This window comes from Pholis gunnellus (assembly GCF_910591455.1).
Source record: "Pholis gunnellus genome assembly, chromosome: 3".
Taxonomy (NCBI): domain Eukaryota; kingdom Metazoa; phylum Chordata; class Actinopteri; order Perciformes; family Pholidae; genus Pholis; species Pholis gunnellus.
In genome coordinates this window covers 20,335,368-20,355,681 of record NC_136529.1, presented here as the reverse complement: position 1 = coordinate 20,355,681, position 20,314 = coordinate 20,335,368, and the positions used below count along the sequence as shown (strand labels likewise).

The window sequence follows — 20,314 nt, the reverse complement described above, 5'->3', positions numbered from 1 at the left end:
TACTCACAAGACTCGTCCAGTATGCTGCGTACGCCATGAGGGATTAGGAGTGAAGTACAACACTGCCCTGAAATAAATGTTCTTCCCTGCACTGCCACCCTCTCCTGTTCTCACCGCAAGATCTTGTCTCTCATGCCTTCCCAAACAGTGAGAGCCACTCCCTACACACTTCTATTAATTACCTCACTTTGTTTGTCTGCACTGAAGCGCTCTTCTGACTCAGTCACATTCATTAAAATGCACCGTTTTCTTCCACATCACCAAAGAAGAATCAAGCGCATATACCCGTGTATATGGAGAACAGCTCCCTCCCCTCGCCATTCGCATATTTCCACGGAAGGAACGTGAGAGTTCTATTGTTATCGTTTCTGGCTAAACTGCTGAGGGGGGTTTGGCCACATAGGAGAACCACACCAACATAGCTTCTCCACTGTTGGCAACCACTGATTTATCAATTGACCGATGATGTTGACCTATATGGACATGGTTAATCGATGCAACGTTCAAAGATACATGTCACAAAACATAGAATATGTGTCCTACGTGTACACGTGTACTACAATTCATATGAGTTTATGGAAACTTAACATTGTTGTCTCTGCGCAAACCATTTTGGGTGTTTTGGAGATTATTTGCATCTGTAAACACATCCTAAACGTGTACGATCACTTTGCTCCGTGTGTGCCGTGCAATAAACTTACTTCGTCCGCCTCCTTTGGGTGTTTGTGGCCATGGCCTCGTCTCTTGTGTGGCATCTTCAGAACACGGGTGGATACACTTTTTAAGTTGCCTTCTGCGCCCTCAGTGCTCTCTTTGAGGATGTGAGTCTACGGGCTGATCTGCTCCTTGCAGCAAAAGAAGTTGCCCCTCCCGCTGAGAAAACTTTCGTCTCTGATGATCGATCAAACGTGTGCATACGCAAATGTTTTCGCAAAGCGCGCGCGCGCGCGTGTGTGTGTGCAGCTTATTAAAGATGGAGTTGCAGCAAGTGAGGTCTTGTAGGCTACGTTATCAGGATGTTTGATGTTCCGATTGTTCAGTTACAGTAAATACAGATTTGACACAATTGTGATCCTAATGAATTACGAGAGAGAGAGAAAAAAGTGCCAGTGTGTGAGCTGGGTCCACACACACCGTGTTTACTGCGCGATTCAGTGCATGTGAATAGATAACCATGTATCAAATCTACATGCAACACAGGAAGAACCGACATACAAACTTTTTTTTTCACATGACGGGACACGCCCCACAGACCAGGGAAGAGTTGACTCACCGCCGATGTTGTGCCTTTTCTCTCAGCAACCTGGTGCGTTTATTTATTTAGCGCAACGCTGCCCTCTGGCGGGTAACAGCGGGACTGACATCCAATCAACAGCAGGTTTAGCAGCAGCAGTTTATGTTATTAATTTAAATCTGCAAAGTAACTAGTTACATACATTCTCAAGTGTGTATATATAGTGCAGCAAAAAGTACATTACTTCCCTCCTAACATGTATTGGAGTGGAAGTAGCCAGTAAAAGTGCCTCAAAGTTGTACTTAAGTGCAACACTTGAGTAAATATGGTGACTTCTACAGTCATATACTATATATATATATATATATGTGCTATAATAAATATTTTTTATTTTGTAATCATGATAGATTTCAACATAACAATCCCTGTGTTTCTTACCATAGCTGTTTTTTTTCTTATCAATTCAAAGGTTACTTCCAGCATGACTAGACCATATATTTGAGATATAGATTAATACCATGTGTATGATGTTGTCTGTTAAAAGATATTCAGCTGTCAGAACAGCATCACTGGATTGATTGACATGTGGATTCATGCAGTATCTTGAGAGAGACAAGAGGCAAACAGAGGCACTACAGAAAAACTAATTCAATACTGATTGGCACACTTCCTGTGTGATCGGCACACTTCCTGTGCGATCGGCGCACTTCCTGTGAGCACACTGACTTTGTCCTTTGTCGTTTATCTGTTTCTGGTGCAGACATCTCTGATGTTGGTGAAACAGGGTGGATGAAAGTGATGACTATGTCTGACCCCTGATGGTATCCATCAGTCTGATGCCCTTCAGAGAACACAGTCCATCTGTCCTGATAACAGTACGAACCCCGTCACATCCCCTCAGAAACCAGCAGTCTATCACCTGCAAAGTGATGCCAATCTGGTTGACTCCACAACGGCATTTCTACAGAATCTTCTGATAACTGATGACATTTGTACAACGTTGGTTGAGCTTTGTTGACATGAATGAATGAAACACCTCCTAACCTTTGCCACTCTTCTTTCAGGTATTATTCATATTTGCACCAGCAATGCAGTCTTGTAGACTGAATAAGCTTCTGCTGCTTCTTCACTAACAGACTACTGAATACAGCTGGTACAACGATATTACCACTATCAATTACTAAATACTGTATGTATATTTGATGTATCTGTAAATGTATGTGTTTATATAAATGTATATTGGTATTTTCTTGTTTCTACTATTTCATTTATATATCTCTACTCTGTTTTAAGTCGTTTTTTGCATTATCTTTACTGGCTTGTCTGTCTGTTTTGAAATTTTCTATTTCAAATGTATTACTGTCTCTACATTTAGCAGCAAAACTCCTTCTCTTCTCCTACTAAATGTATTAAATAACTATGTGATTGTGATCTTAAATCATATTTTTACTATTTACAAACTTGAATGGCTTTTGTTCCCTCTCTTGAACCTTGATTTTACCCATACATGTTTAAGTTTCCACTGTCTTTGACAACGTAAAGTCTATATTTAGTGTCTGCTTGAAAAACATAATGCTGCTGTCATCACAATATGAACCTGCATGTTGTGAGGGCTTCAATATGTGAGCCAACTGAATATTACATGATCACATCTCTGCAGACTGTGGGATGTAAACCAGATTTTAAAGCACAGTTCATTGTGTTTGATCGCATGTTTTGGTAAAAATGTCACAATCCGAAGCAACTTTTATTCCAGTTTAGCATCGATCAGAACATCATGAAATAAATCCATCTGACACAATTCAACATCCGCGTTCTACCGATCTTATATTCTAGAAACTCTTGTTTTCTGGTTTGTCACACGGTTTCTGTCTGACGGCCACGGCGACAATTAAGATGACAAAAGGAGGGGGTTGGCATGGCAACCCCCGTGTCCTTGTTGAGTGTCACACGTGCCACATTTCACTGGGTTGTTGGTGTGACATGGGAGTATATCAGCCCCATTCACTGGCTTTATGCGTCTCTTTTATTCATAATCATGTTAGACTACAGTGTGCTGCTGTATGACAGATAATATAATTAGTATGTAATTGTATCATTAGACCATTTTAACGTTATGTCTTTGGAATTTGAAAATGTGCTACACCTAAACTGTATATAATATACACACAAAACCAGACGATAGCGTATCAGTAACTAATTGTGTAAATTGCCAAGAAACTACAAAATACTGTAATTGTCACTGAACCATTAATGAACTGTGACATCAGAGGGAAGTGCAGTTGAAGTCTTTACATCTATTTGTCACACCCAATTAATTTCGGTTGAGTTACTGTCAGCAGGCGATGCAGCTCCATCTGCGTCATCCTCCACCTAAAAGCAGCGGCTTTCCTTCACCCTCTGGAAAAGCAATTAGCTGACGAAACACACTTAGACCTCTGGCCTCATTTAACGGAGATGATGCAGGCACCGCTTTTGTCTGTAGGTGTGTGTGTGTGTGTGTGTGTGTGTGTGTGTGTGTGTGTGTGTGTGTGTGTGTGTGTGTGTGTGTCCTCAAGGTGGAATAAGGAAGCCCGGATGAGGGCACTCAGACCCCTGGAGTGAAATACACACCCTCGCAGCTCAGCGATAAGGACAGAGGGTTCTAAGAATCAATGAAAACAGTCAAAAATTCACTGCCCTGTAATGAAACCAGGATCTCCCGCAGTGAAGATCGTCCATCTTGTTAATATCTCTATGGCTCTTCACCTGTGTGTTTCTGTGTGACCGAGTGAGTGCCTCGGTCAGAGCAAACAGATGTTGCTAGGTAATTGTGGATTATACTGCAGATCTGGTGCAGACCTGTTTGCAAATGGCCAGGTGACCTACGGTATCAGTCATCATCAGTTCTGACAAGTTGAACCCACAGTGACTTACAAGCTCAGTCTATATTTCCTCAAATATCGTACTTCTGAATTATACTGAAGAGTCCTTTTATAATAGTGCTCTTATTGTTGTGTTTGTTTGTATTTGATCAATACAGTTTGTCTGGTATGAACCGCATCTACACAACCCCCGTTGTGTTCCAGACTCTTTTATCTTTGGATCATTGTACACCTGCGAAATCAGAGCACACTGATCCGCTGTTTGCATCAAACAGCGTCTGATGCTGCCAATATAACTGTCAGACAACTGCCTGTAAACACTGTTTGATTTAGGTCGACAAAATTACAGAACACATCCTACATTTTAGAAAATAAAATAATAAAACCCCCAATGCTGTTTAACTATAAATGTCAAAGATGTGGTTCTGGAAAAATGACACCAAACAAAATGATACAAAAATCCCAATGCTGCATGATTGCCCGTGTGTGTGTGTGTGTGTGTGTGTGTGTGTGTGTGTGTGTGTGTGTGTGTGTGTGTGTGTGTGTGTGTGTCTACATACAGCGATAGATATTGTAGATGGATGATATATTTCTATATTCACATACACACATATTGCATATGTTTGTGTACATATTTCACATCCATCCGATATGTCTGATAATGTGAATAGCTTACAGCGTAAAAATGGGCTTTTGACCATTAGAACCACTTAGACCTGAATTAGTATCATTATTATTATCTTGTTGTTTTTTTTGTCTTCTTGTTGTTTAGTTTTATCTTATCATCGTTTTCTTTTCAACTTGATGCCTTTGTTTTGTTTGATGTTACTTCTTTTGGAAAGCAATAACAGTGAATTACAAAGGAAACATTTTTAAAACCATTTTGGATTTCTTTTTTTTACTCCTTCGGTTTTACTACTTTTCTTTCAGTGCAGGATGTGGATACTTCAATGCTTGTCTGTGATTTAGATACGTGTAATATAACTGAGTGAGTTGCATCAGAACAACAAATAAACGTCTTCATTATTATTATGTATTGTTGTGATAGCCTTCTCAGCTGCTGGAGGGACCCATTTCCCTTCACAGCCCAGTGTTTGGTTTCAGTGGCATCACCTGACGACAATCTGCGGTGAGAGCGTGGAGCTCTCCGCGGTGCTGAAACGCACCTCTCTCTCCTGGCGACGTGGACACGTGAGCCGTGATGTGTTTTTGGTTGAGACAGACGTTTCATTTACCGAAACGCTTCGGCAGAAAACTACAAAACATTGAGGATACAGTTGAAGGATATCCGCCTCATAGTGATAAACGTGTATAAGTATAAGCACTGTTTTAGGACTCGTTTTATTGTTGTCCGTCTTTATTGTTGTCTGTCTTCCCGGTGTCTCCTGCAGCTCCAGGGACAAACGGGGATATTTTTAGTCGGATCTCCTCCTCCCTCTCAGACTTTCTCCCTCAAGGACTCGAACTCTCATCTTACCGAAGGTAGACGCCAAACTGACGTCAGAGCACCCGTAATTTGACGTGTGTACCCCCCCCCCCCATGGCGACCACACACACACACATATACACACAATGCACACACCAGCCCTCCCCGTCACTAGTATTTCCTCTCCTCAGCGAACCAATAACGCGCAGTTTCTCGTCCGCTCGATCTCAGCCCGCTGTTTCTTTAGGAATTAACAGAAAACAAGGAGATTTCTTTGTAGCCACCACAAAAGATTTATACCTCGGAGTTGTGGCTGCTTTCTCGGGAGCATTTAAGCTATTTGTACAGATATATATATATATATATTCTCATCTGGTTGAATTTTCTCTGAGATGGAAGTGAGATGTTGTCCAGCGGTGATGTGTTGTGTTTTCGCCATCCTCTTCCCCGCGGGTTCCCGGTCGCTGGAGTCCTCTTACGGGGACAGGCAGTACCTGAACGAGTGGGCAGTGGAGATCCCCGGCGGACTGGCCGCTGCAGAGGGGATCGCCAAAGAGCTGGACTACAAACTGGTCCGACAGGTAGGCATTCATCTCCCAGCGTTTAGACTAGAGCAATAAAAGCGCTTAATTATAATGATATTATCATTATAATTATAGTAGATAGGTGTGTGCTGGCAGTTTTAATGGATACTTTTTTATTTGGCGTGCTATCAAAGCAAACTGGGACCTGCATGATGTCTCGTTTTAAAATCAAACACCTAATTTAACAGCAACCCAACAGAAACCATAAAAGCAAAATGAATCATGAAACGTTAATGAAGCCTGCAGCCTACATTGCCAGCTGTGGAGCCAGGCAATAGCAGTATCAATTATCAAAGATTTTGCTTGATCAAGCCATCAGAATGGAAACTCCTTCCTTTTATGATAGTCCTAAAGCACACTGTACATTTTCAGCACCCTGCTAAATCAAAGGTGGAGGATTTAATCAATATGACTCACTGTTTACACACTTCTGATAACTCTGGTTTTCATCAGTACGGCCCTGTTTTTTTCCCAGCATTTCAGACTGACTCATGCTGTCTTCTCCTAAACAAACACATTCGTCATCATAAGGACAGCTCATTAATATGAAGCCTGTAGCTCTGAACATCAGCGGGCCAATGATTAACGGAGCTGTCTTGGATACTGAGGCTGTCATCTTCAGCTGTGTCACAAACATAATCACACATATTTTCAGTTTTTATATGACATTACATTACTTCAGAAGACACTTTTTTGTCCTTAGCCATTTACAATAAAAGCATCAGCCTCCAAAAGAACAAGAGCTAGATGTCATCAGAATAGTAAACTATGGAATTGACAGTCCATTGCATGAATGTCCCCAAAGATGCATGTAAAGAATTGGCAGAAAAGCACCTGTAGACCCCATTGTGCTTTGTTTTTATTCTTTTTTATTTGAATAAATGAAAATAAAACTTGAAAATACTGTATGTCTGCTAGTAATCTGATTTCTAAGTACGTATTTTACCCTTCACTTAATAGAAAAACACCACACAGTGTATCATAGATAAAAAATAGAGGAAGACATTTAGATGTAACAGTGCAGTGATGACACCGTCTGAATTTAACAGTTCTTTTTTGTTTCTCCCCTATAAAACTGAATTCCTGAGGCCTTTTGTGAGCGATAATAATGTTTCTAGACCTGTACGACAGGCTTCAGCGACCAGATGGCATGGTATTATGTCATTTCCTATCTGTCTCTTGCCTTCCTCTGTGCAGATCGGGGCCCTGGAAGACCATTTCTTGTTCAAACACCGCAATCATCCTAGCAGAATGAAACGGAGCGCCAGCCACATCACCAGGCGGCTGTCGGAGGATGATCGGGTGAGTGGCCACTTTCCTCTCTCCTGACTTGTCGTGCTCTGTGTGCACGATCCCTTTGGTCTCATTGTACCGGCCGCCTCCTCTCTGTCTGTGTGTAGGTGCTGTGGGCCGAGCAGCAGTACGAGAAAAGTCGCAACAAGCGAGCGTCCCTCGGGGAGTGCAGGGACTGCCCGGTGGATAAGCTGTTTGATGATCCCATGTGGAACCAGCAGTGGTACCTGGTGAGTCACCACTAAGGCTTGAAAATGATTCACACACAACACAAAGCAGCAGATTAAGCACTGATAGAGAAAGTAGGCCGACATGAGGAATTCAACAGGTGGCTCAACAGTTAATCTAGATTGTGCTGGCTTAAAGATGCCTTTTTTTAGAAACATATTTGAACACTGTGGACTTTCCAGAGCTCCAACAACAACAGATTTCATTTGACATCCCCCTACTGGTCATATGTTGTGTACTTCTGTTGTGTCTGGTTGGACCGCCTGTTTGCCGTTAAGCTGGTCTGTTCTCCCCTGAGACTCTCCAAAACCCTGTGAGTGCTGGACAGCTCCACACTGATCTCGGCTCTGTCCTCACAGCGACCTCATGCCTCCAGGCCACTGAGTGTGTGTGAATTATACGTATTATATAGCAACGTGCATTTGTACGCCCACAGGGCTGTTTCAGTAAGTTTGCATGCACGCATGTGTGTAGAAATGCACAAAAAGCGGGGAAACAAAACATGAAAGCGGTGTAACAATAGCACGCTATCGGGCAGCTCGAGCCAAAAGAGCCATTTGGTAAATTGGTAGCACAGTCCGTGTGGAGATGAGAGGAGTGGAGAGAATATAATCCAGCGGGATGGAATAGAGTAGAGCCGTGCATTAAGTCCCAATTTACCCTGAATGGGATGGTTCAGCCCATTGAGGCAAAGTAGAGAACAGTAGAATGTCACAGCTGTGCATCCCCTGCCGGATCCGTTATAACACTTTATCCTGAATGTAGGCTGACCCCAAAATCTTTACTGATTTTAATCATTAATCTTGAACTCCGCGACTGTTCCGTTGACCACAGCACGTACATACTAGAGTGGATACAACAGTGTTTTTGCTGCTTATATTTTTTATTCTTACCAGATCAAATTAAATACATTCAAACAGGAGTTACTCCATTACGGCTGCAACTGCAGGTGATTTTTTAGATTAAATTAATACATTTTTTATAATATGTCAGAAAATATAGAAAATAGGCAGTCCAAAGATATAATCTATAATGACGTGAAATGGAAGAAAGCAGCTAAATTGATTATTAATCAATGATTAATGCAATTGACCAATTATCCAAAAAGTTGCTGATTTCTGTTGATTGACTAATGTATTATTTATTAATGGTTTTAGCACTAAACACCATAATCAACTGTGTTGCTGTGATGCCAATACAGTATATTCATACCAACATAGAACAATGACCATTAATCTGATTTAATTAATAAATCAAGAAATAAAAAATAAAAAAAAAACTCAGTGCGTGTGCTTCTAATGGGTATCTTTAAATAAACGATAAGCATTCAGAAAAGAGAGAGAGAGATATTCACATTACGTTCTCTCAGCTTCCACTTCTCCGCACCTGCGCTAACCGACCATGAGTCACACGCTTGTGGGGAATAAGAAACAAATTGAGATGAATCATTTTTTGCCGATGAGAGATGATGCCACTAATGGAATTGGCCTTAAAGTGCCGCTTAGTGTATTTCCACATCACTCTGTGCCCGTGTCACAGCAGGAGCCACACAACAGTTCATACAAAGCATCGTTATTCACTCTCCTTGTCTGTCCAGCAAGGACGCAGCTCAGTACAAAAAAACAGCTGGAAAGAAAATAACATGACAGACACAAATGCTGTCGTGTTATTTTCAAAGCTCCAGTACTTGCAAATGTAGACACACATATGATGCCGCGATGACATCAGAGTGAGGGTGGAGCTGTGTGACGGAGGCATGGAGCCTGATAATTTAATCAGGGAGTGACTCATACTTGAAGCTTGAAAATTCCTCCTGCCAGAGAGGGAGGGAGAGGGAGGGAGAGAGAGGGAGAGAGAGAGAGAGAGAGAGAGAGAGAGAGAGAGAGAGAGAGAGAGAGAGAGAGAGAGAGAGAGTATATCTATGTTAATCGTGCATCGAGGGATCTCATTGTGCTCTGGCGTGTGTGTCCACTCTCTCATTTTATATGCGATAGCTGCAGAGGGACTTGCATATAGCTGCTGTGTGTGTTTGCTGTGTAACATTAAAATCCATGCATGGCCGGCCACTGAGAGCCCCCTCAGCTGCTACCAGCATCGACAAGTGACTCATTTGGTGTTACACCAAAACAGGCAAGCTGCAGATATGAGCTGGTCGGGAGTGAGATCCTCTCGAGCTAATTTGCTATTGAAACGCATCGTGTGACAGTGTGACATCTGCTGCGTATTTACATTGAATGGATTCTATTGACTGTCAGCTGGAACTGATACTGTCCAAAGAGAAAGAGCGGTAAAGACAAGATGCTAGTTAGAGGATGGGGGGGGGGGGAGTCAAAGAAGAGGAGAAGAGGCGATACATCACAGGGATGAGTCACGTCTTGGGGTGGCGCTCTGCAGTGTCTGTGCATAATGCGCAAAGAGCGAAAGAGCAAAGTGAGATCTTTTTTTAGTCTTAGCTGTCTCCAGCTCTGAATCATACTCTTACCCAAGCAGACAGGCATCGGCCCTGCTCACTCTCCCTCACTTCCTGCTGATTCTCCATTCAAAACAGCCCCCCCCCCCCCCCCCCCACACACACACACACACACACACACACACACTCACACACACACACACACTCACTACGTGTGAGATTGTATAGCCTCAGAGATGGATTTCGCAATAATCCGACCGGGGGACTGAATGTGAGTCGAGCCAGCGGAGCTGTGGGTTGAAACACAGCACATTGAGGGTTAAATGAGTAAGTAGGGTGATAAGGATACACAAAGCCTGCATCATTATGACCCTCTGGCAGCAATCTGCCTACAAGTGGCCATAGGAGTGGACTCAACAAGCCAACAGTCAAGTATTGAATTTCTGTAAATGTCAGTGGAAGAACAGGCAGGCGGAGTGAGCTGGAGGACTTTGGCTGACCTTCTTAACATATATGATCATATTTAGAGAGCCTGTTCAGAGGTAATCCACGCACAATTTAGCTTGATTTTGCAATTTTGTACTTTTATCTTCACAGCAAGACACACGGACGTCTTCCTCGCTGCCGAAGCTCGACCTGCACGTGATCCCCGTGTGGCAGAAAGGCATCACGGGCAAAGGAGTGGTCATCACCGTGTTGGATGACGGGCTGGAGTGGAACCACACGGACATCTACTCCAACTACGTAAGACAGCGTTTCCATGGAGACAGCCTCCGTCGTCTAGGTCTGCCGTTGCCATAGCAACGCTGCTGGTGACACCTTACAAGGCAATTGATAAAAAAAAAGAAAAAAAAGAAAAAGACGGTATTAGATCTTCAGTGTGATAATGTCTGCCTCCAGAAAGCCCTTTTTTAATGTTTTTAATTCCTGGGTATTCTGCTCACATTTATGGACACAGAATTTGAAAACATTTCGTTTTTCCGACAGTGTGAAAGGGTTTTGCGGATAATTACAAACCGATGAAAGCGAGCACGGCTGAAAGGGAGTCCAGCGAGGTTTCATCTTTGCATACTTTCTCCTGTTGAGAGAGGACCTCTGAAAGCATTAAAAAGCCACTTCTGTGGTTTGGTTTCAAACAGCGCTGGTGCTTTTAGAAGCCGCTGCATTGCCAGAGCAAAAGAAGGGAAGAGGAAGAAAGGGATTGTGGGAGGGAGGGAAGGAAATAATGTATGACAACAGGGCTGATGGGAACAACTCCCACTGTAATTAAGTTAACGCTGATCAGAGAGGCTCAATCAACCGTGACGCTCATCCTTAACAATCACGGCATATGAGCAGCGCTGCATTTGCATAACTTAATAGCAGTGGATCTAAAGTGACAGGCACAGGCCTCTGCTTTAGATCGGATATTAAAGCGGTGGTTGCTGTGAAACTGAAAGGAAGCATTCATTTAGATTTCCTCTTTAATAAGAACATCATTTGTATATTTAATTGCATTTTACGCAGCAGGAAATGATGGGACAGACAAAAAACGGAGGACAGGCATGACTTTCCACACACAGTGTAGCATTGAAACTCCTGCTGTTTCCAAATATAGTTGTGGACAAGCACCCGGTTCCCCTCAGAGTCATTCAACGTGTTGCTTCACGATTATGACACATCACTCTCTCCTCTTGTCATCTACCAAATGTGTCTCCATGACAGCAGATTGGCTCTGACAAACGTACGCTGACGTCAACCCTTGATATATTTCTGTCTGTTGTTTTTCAAAGGACGCAGCAGCAAGCTACGACTTCAACGACAACGACCCCGACCCATTCCCCAGATACGACTCCACGAACGAAAACAAGTGAGTTAACTGCGGAGAATTGATATTGGCCATTTTTGTGGCACGGGCTGGCTTATTACAGGGTCCCAGTGTAATAATAAATAAGCATAATGTAGGCACAAATTAGTGGAACAAAGAAGCTGATTCTGCCCAAGCATTGGAAGTCTCAGTTTACTGCCTCACCTGCTTTCTCAGACCGTGCCTGAATGGCTCACCCTCTGTTAGCTGTCACACACACACACATACACACTCCTCTCCGCCAACAGCCCTGTGCTCTTTTGTTATCAGTATACTCAACAGTTCAAAGCCTTTTCTTCCAGATGAATAATTGCAGAGCCACACAAACTAGAGAATCTCCCTGACCCTGTCATCACAATCGATATTTCTGCTCTAAACATGACCTTTTACAAGAAAAACCATCTAATCCGACGTTATAGTGGCCTCTTGAGTTTAGCATCCTATGAAATAATGAGTGCAGGTGAAACAGTTCAAGGTAGCCATGAGGAAAGCACAATGCATTTCCTGAATTTCACACCCAAAGATCCAGCTCTGACTCTGACTTGATGGATGGATGGAGCCGAACCAATATGCAGGATTAGTGTTAAGCGTGTATTGAATATGTAATTGTTTCTTAGACATGGGACCAGGTGCGCTGGGGAGATCGCTATGCAGGCAGACAACAATAAATGTGGTGTTGGAGTGGCATTCAACTCCAAGGTTGGAGGTAAGAGCTTCTTCTTTTTCATGAATATCATTTTGTTTTGTGTGAATTTCTGTTTGCTGTTTTACATTTCATTTTGTTGTTTTATCTTTATCTACTGCTATAAGTTAGTAAATTGCTACATTTGATGCCAGCTTGGCCATAAATGAATGATACGTCCGCTAAAATGCCTTATCTCGCAATGTTAAGGAAAGTGAAAGAATAATCATGTATCCGTCCTGTGAGTCCAAAATGTATTGGGTTCTTCATTGGCCCATGCTTCACCCTTTCCATCAAGTTTCATGAAAACCGTGCAAGGCGTAACTGGGCGCTAACATTCCTGCATCTCTCTCTGCTCAGGGATTCGTATGCTCGACGGAATCGTGACTGATGCCATTGAGGCCAGCTCTATTGGGTTCAATCCAAACCATGTGGACATCTACAGTGCTAGCTGGGGACCCAACGATGACGGCAAGACAGTGGAGGGCCCTGGACGCCTGGCCCAGAAGGCTTTTGAATACGGTATCCAGAAGGTAAACGATAAGACGGGCAGCTTGTATTCAGACTCAGCTGGTGTGATCCCAGACTGAGCTTCCTAATGGGAGCTACTATCTGCAGCAGTGATGGGAATCAGATCGAAATGTTTTTTACCATGAAACTATTTTCCTCATATTTATTATTTCTATCACAGTATTATGGCAGCAGCTGAATTTTTTTGTAAGCTACAAGACGGCATCTGATACAACATATCTAGTGTTTCTTATCGTCTTCAGCTCTCTCTCTCTGTCTTGTCCTCCGCAGGGCCGTGGGGGGAAAGGCTCAATCTTTGTTTGGGCATCAGGTAATGGTGGGCGCCAGGGCGATAACTGTGACTGCGACGGCTACACGGACAGCATCTACACCATCTCAATCAGCAGCGCCTCCCAGCAGGGCCTGTCCCCGTGGTACGCAGAGAAGTGCTCCTCCACTCTGGCTACAGCATACAGCAGTGGAGACTACACCGACCAGAGGATTGTAAGCAACTACGTCCGTTAACGCTATGTTGTGTTTTAAGTCAACTAACCTTATTCGTGTTATCTTAATACATGAATCTCGTGACACGTTGCCTGCTTGCTTTCAGACGAGCGCTGACCTGCACAATGAGTGCACTCAGACTCACACGGGAACGTCGGCCTCTGCCCCCCTGGCTGCTGGAATATTCGCCCTTGCACTGGAACAAAAGTACGCAGTGCTGTCGCTCACAATCTGCATGTGATATTCTTGTAATTTCACACTTCTATATCAATATCAGTAAATGCTCATTGGTCGGGCTCTGCCTCTTCCCTCCCTCAGCCCAGATCTTACCTGGAGAGACCTGCAGCACATTGTGGTCTGGACCTCCGAGTTCGACCCTTTGGCCAATAACCCGGGCTGGAAGAGGAACGGCGCCGGGTTGATGGTCAACAGCCGTTTCGGCTTCGGCCTTCTCAACGCTAAAGCCCTGGTGGACCTGGCGGACCCGGCCACGTGGAAGCATGCGCCTGAAAAGAAACAATGCATCGTCAGGGATGATTCTTTCCAGCCGAGGTATGTGGCTGCTTCACAGCTGCTCTCGTCTACTGTTTGAGTTTTTTTGTTTGTTGCTTTGCCAACAGCCCGGGATTTCTGGCCACTGTTATTAAATGATAGACGTAGCTGCGCACTACAGTGTATATATCTCATATAGTACTAGAATACACTTTGCAATGCAAAATGCAAATGACTACATTTGGAGATAGAGAACATTACTCCCTGAAGGAAACAGATTAAATGATCTGTGATATTAAAGAAGCATCTGCTGCTTTTCCAGTGACGTCATGACGATAATAAATCTTAATCCCGGGAGGACTTCATGTGCCATTAAAATGAATCAAATCAAATTTTTTTTTTAAATCTAATTCTTCATGGTTGCAGCTGAGATCATTTGAATTTGAGGTCAACAATCAACTCTGAATATTCATTAATGCTAATTGTTAAACAACGGGATTAAATATCTAAACCCAAAAGCGGCCGAGCGCGGACAGAAACTCAACGTCCCGTCCAGCCGTCTCAGCCGTCTGTCTGTTTGCTTTCCTTCATGAATTATTAACCCGAGATCCACGGCTAATGCTCAGCTGCTATACGTTTTGTCCCACCAGTAGACAGCAGCTACAACCAACTCGTTTCTGCGTTCCTTTAAGTGTCCATTTTGCAATTTGCATTTGGATTACGGGGCTCAACACTGACACCCAGTTTCCCCATTACCTTGCTACATCCCTGTCTAATCCCGAGGATTTGGCTCTCCATTTCCCTCAATGCTTAGTGGTCTAACCCTCTCCAGCTTTATGGCAGCTTGAACACGGAAATCCTTTCATTCATGTCTGGGAAAGATGAGGATTAACTGGTTTTGCAAATGAATGACCAAATCTGTACATGCATCTTGTTTTCATTTCCAAAATTGTGTGTTTGTCATTGAACTACCTCACAATAATGTGTGACGTTTGCAGTAGTTTTGTTTATTTCCACCCTGTTGTTGTTTCCCAGACAGTAATGAGAACATAGTCAGGGAACTACATGTTTGTGTGTCTCATCCCGCAGGGAGCTGAAAGCAGCAGGGGCGATCACTATAGAGATTCCAACCAAAGCCTGCGTGGGGCAGGAGAACGCGGTCCGCTCATTGGAGCACGTGCAGGTGGAGGCCAGCATCGAATACACCAGGAGAGGAGACCTGCACATAACACTCACCTCCCCAGCCGGTTAGAGATGTGCACACAAACACACAGTCACACAGACACACACATTTGAGTGAAATAACCAAAGTTCGCAGATGATCTTAACTTTTTGGATTTTCCCCTCAGGCACCAGTACAGTGCTGCTGGCTGAGCGAGAGAGGGACACGTCCTCTAATGGCTTCAGAAACTGGGACTTTATGTCTGTCCACACGTGGGGAGAAGATCCTGCTGGTACTTGGACCATAAAGATCACAGATACTGTGAGTTACACACGGAGCATATTTGGCTTGTTTGTATAACTCCTGAGCTTCTGTTCCTGAGTTCTAACCAATATTATCTCCCCTCAAAGTCGGGCCGTATGCAGAACGAGGGTCGGATTTTGGACTGGAAACTGATTCTTCACGGGACGTCGGAGAAGCCAGAGCACATGAATAAACCTCGAGTGTACATTCCCTACAACGCCGTACAGAACGACCGCCGGGGTGTGGAACACATGGATGATATGATGGAGGCGAGTACAAGTTGTAGACATGGGTTAAGATGTAGAGGAAAGGAACAGCTGTTAAATCCCTCAGCGTGCCATGAAGCTACAAACTGATGCTAATGTTCAGTGTGCTGACATGCAGATGTTTTGCAGATATAATGATGACCTTGTTCACCATCTTAGTTTGGCATTGTTAGCATGCTCGCCAATTTGCATAAAACACAAAGTACAGCCGAGAGTGATGGGAATGGACATATGCATATTATTTATAGCTTATTATTATGTGCTCTCCAGGATACTTGAAATCAAACAGTGACTATGAGGTTTAAGTGTTGACTTTCAGTTTAAATTTGAGTGTTTACGTCCATATTTCGTGAGCACTTATCACAATCCCAGTCATTGTTTACTTTTAGATCCATTGTGTTGGACTAGAGAGCCAAATAGATCACTGCTCAGGCACTTTGGGATTGTATTGATTTTTTAACCCTTCTGTTATGTTCGTTTCTTAGGTACAGCCATGATGTTCGCAGGTCAATATGACCCGGTGCATGTTTAATCATCCAAAAGTTGTCAGAAACCAAAAAATCCTAATAAATATAGTTTGTACCTCATCACCAACACCCTTACTAACAATTCAATCAGTATTTAGTGGAATGAAGTTATTCACCCCTCCATAGATCATAGTTCAATGAGGGTAACTCACTCGTTTTAATGAAAAATACATGTTAAAACAATTTTTTAGGTACATTGGAAAAGCCTAGATGTAAATTGCATTAGTCTACCATAACATGTATTTTTCTCTAAATTATTTTTACATTTTGAAACATTATTTTTTTCATGGGGTGATGTAGATAAATGGAGATGAGACACCTCTGCTGTTCAGGGTCATATTGACCCGCTCACTCAAAATCAAGCCAAATGAGTCATGAGGATTTGTATTGAAATTAAACTGTACTCATGTTTACTTATAGTGTTAAGGAACAGACATTTACAAAAATTAACAAGATATGAACACAGTGAACGAGGTGTACGTGTGTGTCTGTGTGTGTGTGTGTGTGTGTGTCTACACAGCACACGAGTGACATGTCGTCACGGTGTGCTTTGTGCTGATACATGTTGCCACTGTCTTTATAATATTTTCGGTATACCTGTGTTGGGTGAGGATGAACACTGTATTTCACAATTTTTTGACACAAATGTCTCGCTTGGAGGAACAGATATATCAGTTTCCTCATCTGATGGTTCATAATCAGTAACATTGTAATCTGAATTGACCTCAAGATGGTCTTCATGTTCGGACACATCCTCCTCTATTTCACTGTTGTGATCAAGGATGTGCTCCAGAGCCTACAGGCCTGTCATCCTTTTGTTTCTGTTGCTCATGTTGTCCTCCAGTAAGCTACTGTGTTGCATGTATCTGCAGAGTGTAATGTTGGTAGGACTCCCAAGCAACCCTTTCGTATGTTTCTCCCCTCTCCTGCTAAGTGTGGGCGGAGTTTTCCCGCGAGAAAAAAAAAGGTTCTCGCCAAAATAGTATCTTTCTCGCACAGGTGCGGTAGTGAGACCGCACGTGTGTGTGTGTGTGTGTGTGTGTGTGTGTGTATGTGTGTGTGTGAAATGGGGTGAAACATGTTGGGAGGAGTAAGAGATACTTTGTCTCACATTTTCAAAGAAAGAAATGGTCTAAACTTGACCCTTCTGACCCCTTATAGCCTCCACTTTCACTGCCGGGTCAAATTAACCCGAACATCATCTCTGTTATATAAACCTGCAGGGGGGGGTTGCACATACATGATATTTTTTATTTAATTTTTTTCACGTTGATTACCCTAATTAAGGCAAGCAGAAGAAGTTTCATACAGAAAAAGTACTTTAAAATATTTTTTCTAGATTTTCAAACTTTGAAACGGGTCAATTTGACCCGCAACATAACAGGAGGGTTAAATAAATATTGTAAAAATGTAATATGATACCAAAATAAACAGATTATGTTGTCTATCTTTATATCGATTTGTGGATCATTTGTATCTCTTGCGTCACACACCATTAACATGTCTCCTCTCTGTCTGTCTGGTTGACACAGAAGCCCACACAGGCCTATCCACCTCCAAAGGCTGAGACTGCACGAGCCTCCTCTCCTTCCAACCCAGAGACGGAGCCCAAAAAGCCCTCAAACCCACCCTTCTCCCCCTCCCTGGCCCTGCTGCGTCTCCTTCAGACGGCCTTCAACAGGCAGACCCCCGCCCTGCAGCAGCCACAGTCTGTAGCCAGGGCCTCCTCCGCCTGGAGGAAGCAGCAGCAGCAGCAGCAGCAGCAGCCGGGCCGGAGCCTCTCTCCTCCTGCGACAAGACTCCCCCCGCAGACGCTATACCAGGCTCTGGACATGATCAACAAGTTCCAAGGCCCCGAGGACAGTGTCTACAGCGACTACACCGATGGCTTCTACAGCGTCAAGCCGTACAGGCACAGAGATGACCGACTGCTGCAGGCCCTGTTTGAGATGATAGATGATGTCCGCAAGTGAAGGCCCGGAGAGGACAGGAGAGAGGAGGAGACGAGAGGAGAGATTTGAGATTGGGGAAAGCATGGCAATGTGTTGGTTGGGGAGCAGCAGAGGAGGAGGCAAAGAGAAGAGAGAAGCAGAGGGATCTGGCGTTGGAGGTTTGGAAGAGAAGAGAAGAAATACAGGAAAGAGAACTCTTCCACTCAGTTCTCTACCCCCCCCCCCCCCCCCCCCCCCCCCCAAAAGTAATGCTGCATATCTGATCTCTTTACCTTCATTTGCCAATCACCGTTCATTCATTAATTCTGTCATTAAGTCGTGCAAAATTTCCAGTCCCCCCGTGATTCAAAACTCTGCTACAAACTGTATCTCCATGTAGTGAAAGTTAAAGCATTTAATCATAAGAAAGGAGGGGGAGGCCGTGTGTCTCTTCTCTTCACTGCCTGCTCAAGCATGCCACCTTTAGAATATACGTTTTGTATTACTATCTATATATTATCTATATATTCTACAAAGACAATGATTGTAATATGGTTTTGACAACAATTGACATCTAAAATGTTCACTTTCAAAAATCCTTTTTGTTTCTATTTCTATTTTCATGTCCGACAGTTTCTATTTTCGACGTGTTTCACACTATTATGGGACAACGTCTCACCTTCAGAGGACAGATTGATCCTTAAAAAAACTGACATAAAGTCATGAAATTAGAGTCAGCATGCATTCAAAATGAAACAAAATGTTTAATCGATCGGCAATTCGAAAGGTTTGAACTGTGTTGACAAAAGATTAATTCTCAGGGTGTCAACAAAGCTCAAGAGTGTAGGAGAATCATATTCTGGAAGTATTAAGATAAATATATAGAGTGTGCAAGATTATATACTCTAAAAGTATGCAGATTAAAAAAGAGGAAACATGACCATCCTCTACTCTGGTAATAATTAGGGACAGATGGAGTCTTTCAGTTGGAGTAGCGATACATTCAAAGTGGAAAAAAATAATCTTCTTCTTGTGCTATTTGTTTAATTTTGTATAAGTACAATGCTGCATTAAATGAAATATTTTTCTAAGGATCCTCATAGTTTATGGAAATAATATATACAGTATAAAACCCTTCTCTTTTCTTGTGGCATGGTTCACTCAATAGCTGCACTACACTACAAATGAGTGTAGCTATCATAACCACAAATGAACACTGCCAAAATCTTTGCTGTCAAAAAGCTTCCGTGTATTTCAGTGGATGTACAAACGGCTAACATGTTGTTTGTTCATCATCTGCAATATGCCAACTACAATCCTGGACCGATTATTGCATTAATATTACTTCTCTGGTATTATTTATTTGATATTAAAGGACCTCTCGCACGTCCATCAACTCTGTAGAATAGGGGCTCTGCACTGCAACCTTCGAGCACATTCATCTTGAACGCCTTAATATATGCTGTAATAAATTTGCATACTCATCTCCGCACAGTGTCGATCAATTTATAGATGCTATTGTAGGTGTTTCTGACATGAATAGTTATGAATCTTCTATGCAGAGTCTCTATCCTCCAGCTTGGAACTGCCTGCCCCGCTTCTCTGCCAACAAGGTGACAGGAAATAGAAGATGTTTGGGACAACGCTTCACCCTGTAATTTATCCATTCTTTCGTGTAGCCCGTGCTGTTTTCTTTGTTTCTGTTTTCGACTGACGCTTCAGTCCAAAGTTGTTTACACAAACCAATATTATGTTGCAATTTCTGTATGGATATACAAAATAATAATGAGATTTATCGTAATAAACTGCAAAGTGACCCCTTGAGTCTGTTTGAGTCTCTCTAGCAGCACGCAGTAAATCTGAGAGGGGGCGTCAGGTGTGTCTAAAGTGACAACCTGTAGTAGATAAATGAGAGTACAGGGCGAGGGGATCTAATGTATTAAATATGTGGTTCTCACGGGACAGCGACATACAATGAGTATCTTAACTTGTCACACTACATAATACATGATTATAACTTAGTGGAGTATTGTCACTGTGTGGTTTTATTGC

The 20,314-nt window shown here is 42.9% G+C and overlaps 2 protein-coding genes across 11 annotated transcripts in view; one reads left to right on the top strand and one right to left on the bottom strand.

Annotated features, from left to right (window-relative positions):
* The window catches only part of cast (calpastatin), a 34,370-nt gene extending 33,495 nt beyond the window's left edge, over positions 1–875 (bottom strand). For 2 of the 10 annotated variants that reach the window (XM_079157205.1, XM_079157179.1), the window contains exon 1: positions 702–875. In XM_079157205.1, coding sequence (XP_079013331.1) covers positions 702–755 — 54 coding nt within the window. In that variant the 5' untranslated portion in view covers positions 756–875. Of the gene's footprint in view, positions 1–7; positions 131–701 lie in introns of those variants that run through there. The other 8 variants (XM_079157188.1, XM_079157195.1, XM_079157199.1 and 5 more) reach the window with 8 other exon arrangements.
* A 4,981-nt stretch (positions 876–5,856) lies between these two features.
* Positions 5,857–18,350, top strand: pcsk1 (proprotein convertase subtilisin/kexin type 1). Its single transcript, XM_079184642.1, has 14 exons — positions 5,857–6,105; positions 7,306–7,410; positions 7,509–7,631; positions 10,637–10,783; positions 11,812–11,888; positions 12,503–12,591; positions 12,928–13,100; positions 13,369–13,581; positions 13,688–13,788; positions 13,900–14,133; positions 15,163–15,320; positions 15,423–15,556; positions 15,646–15,807; positions 17,864–18,350. The coding sequence occupies exons 1-14, from the start codon at positions 5,917–5,919 to the stop codon at positions 18,302–18,304; spliced, it is 2,346 nt and encodes a 781-aa protein (XP_079040768.1). The 5' UTR covers positions 5,857–5,916; the 3' UTR covers positions 18,305–18,350.
* The last annotated feature ends 1,964 nt before the right edge of the window (positions 18,351–20,314 follow it).

Bases quoted from the DNA above. Each gene is read 5' to 3' on its own strand.
- pcsk1 (XM_079184642.1), top strand. From the start codon at position 5,917: ATGGAAGTGAGATGTTGTCCAGCGGTGATGTGTTGTGTTTTCGCCATC. The intron at 12,592-12,927 runs GTAAGAGCTTCT...CTCTCTGCTCAG, and splicing joins ATTCAACTCCAAGGTTGGAG to GGATTCGTATGCTCGACGGA. The intron at 13,101-13,368 runs GTAAACGATAAG...TGTCCTCCGCAG, and splicing joins TTGAATACGGTATCCAGAAG to GGCCGTGGGGGGAAAGGCTC.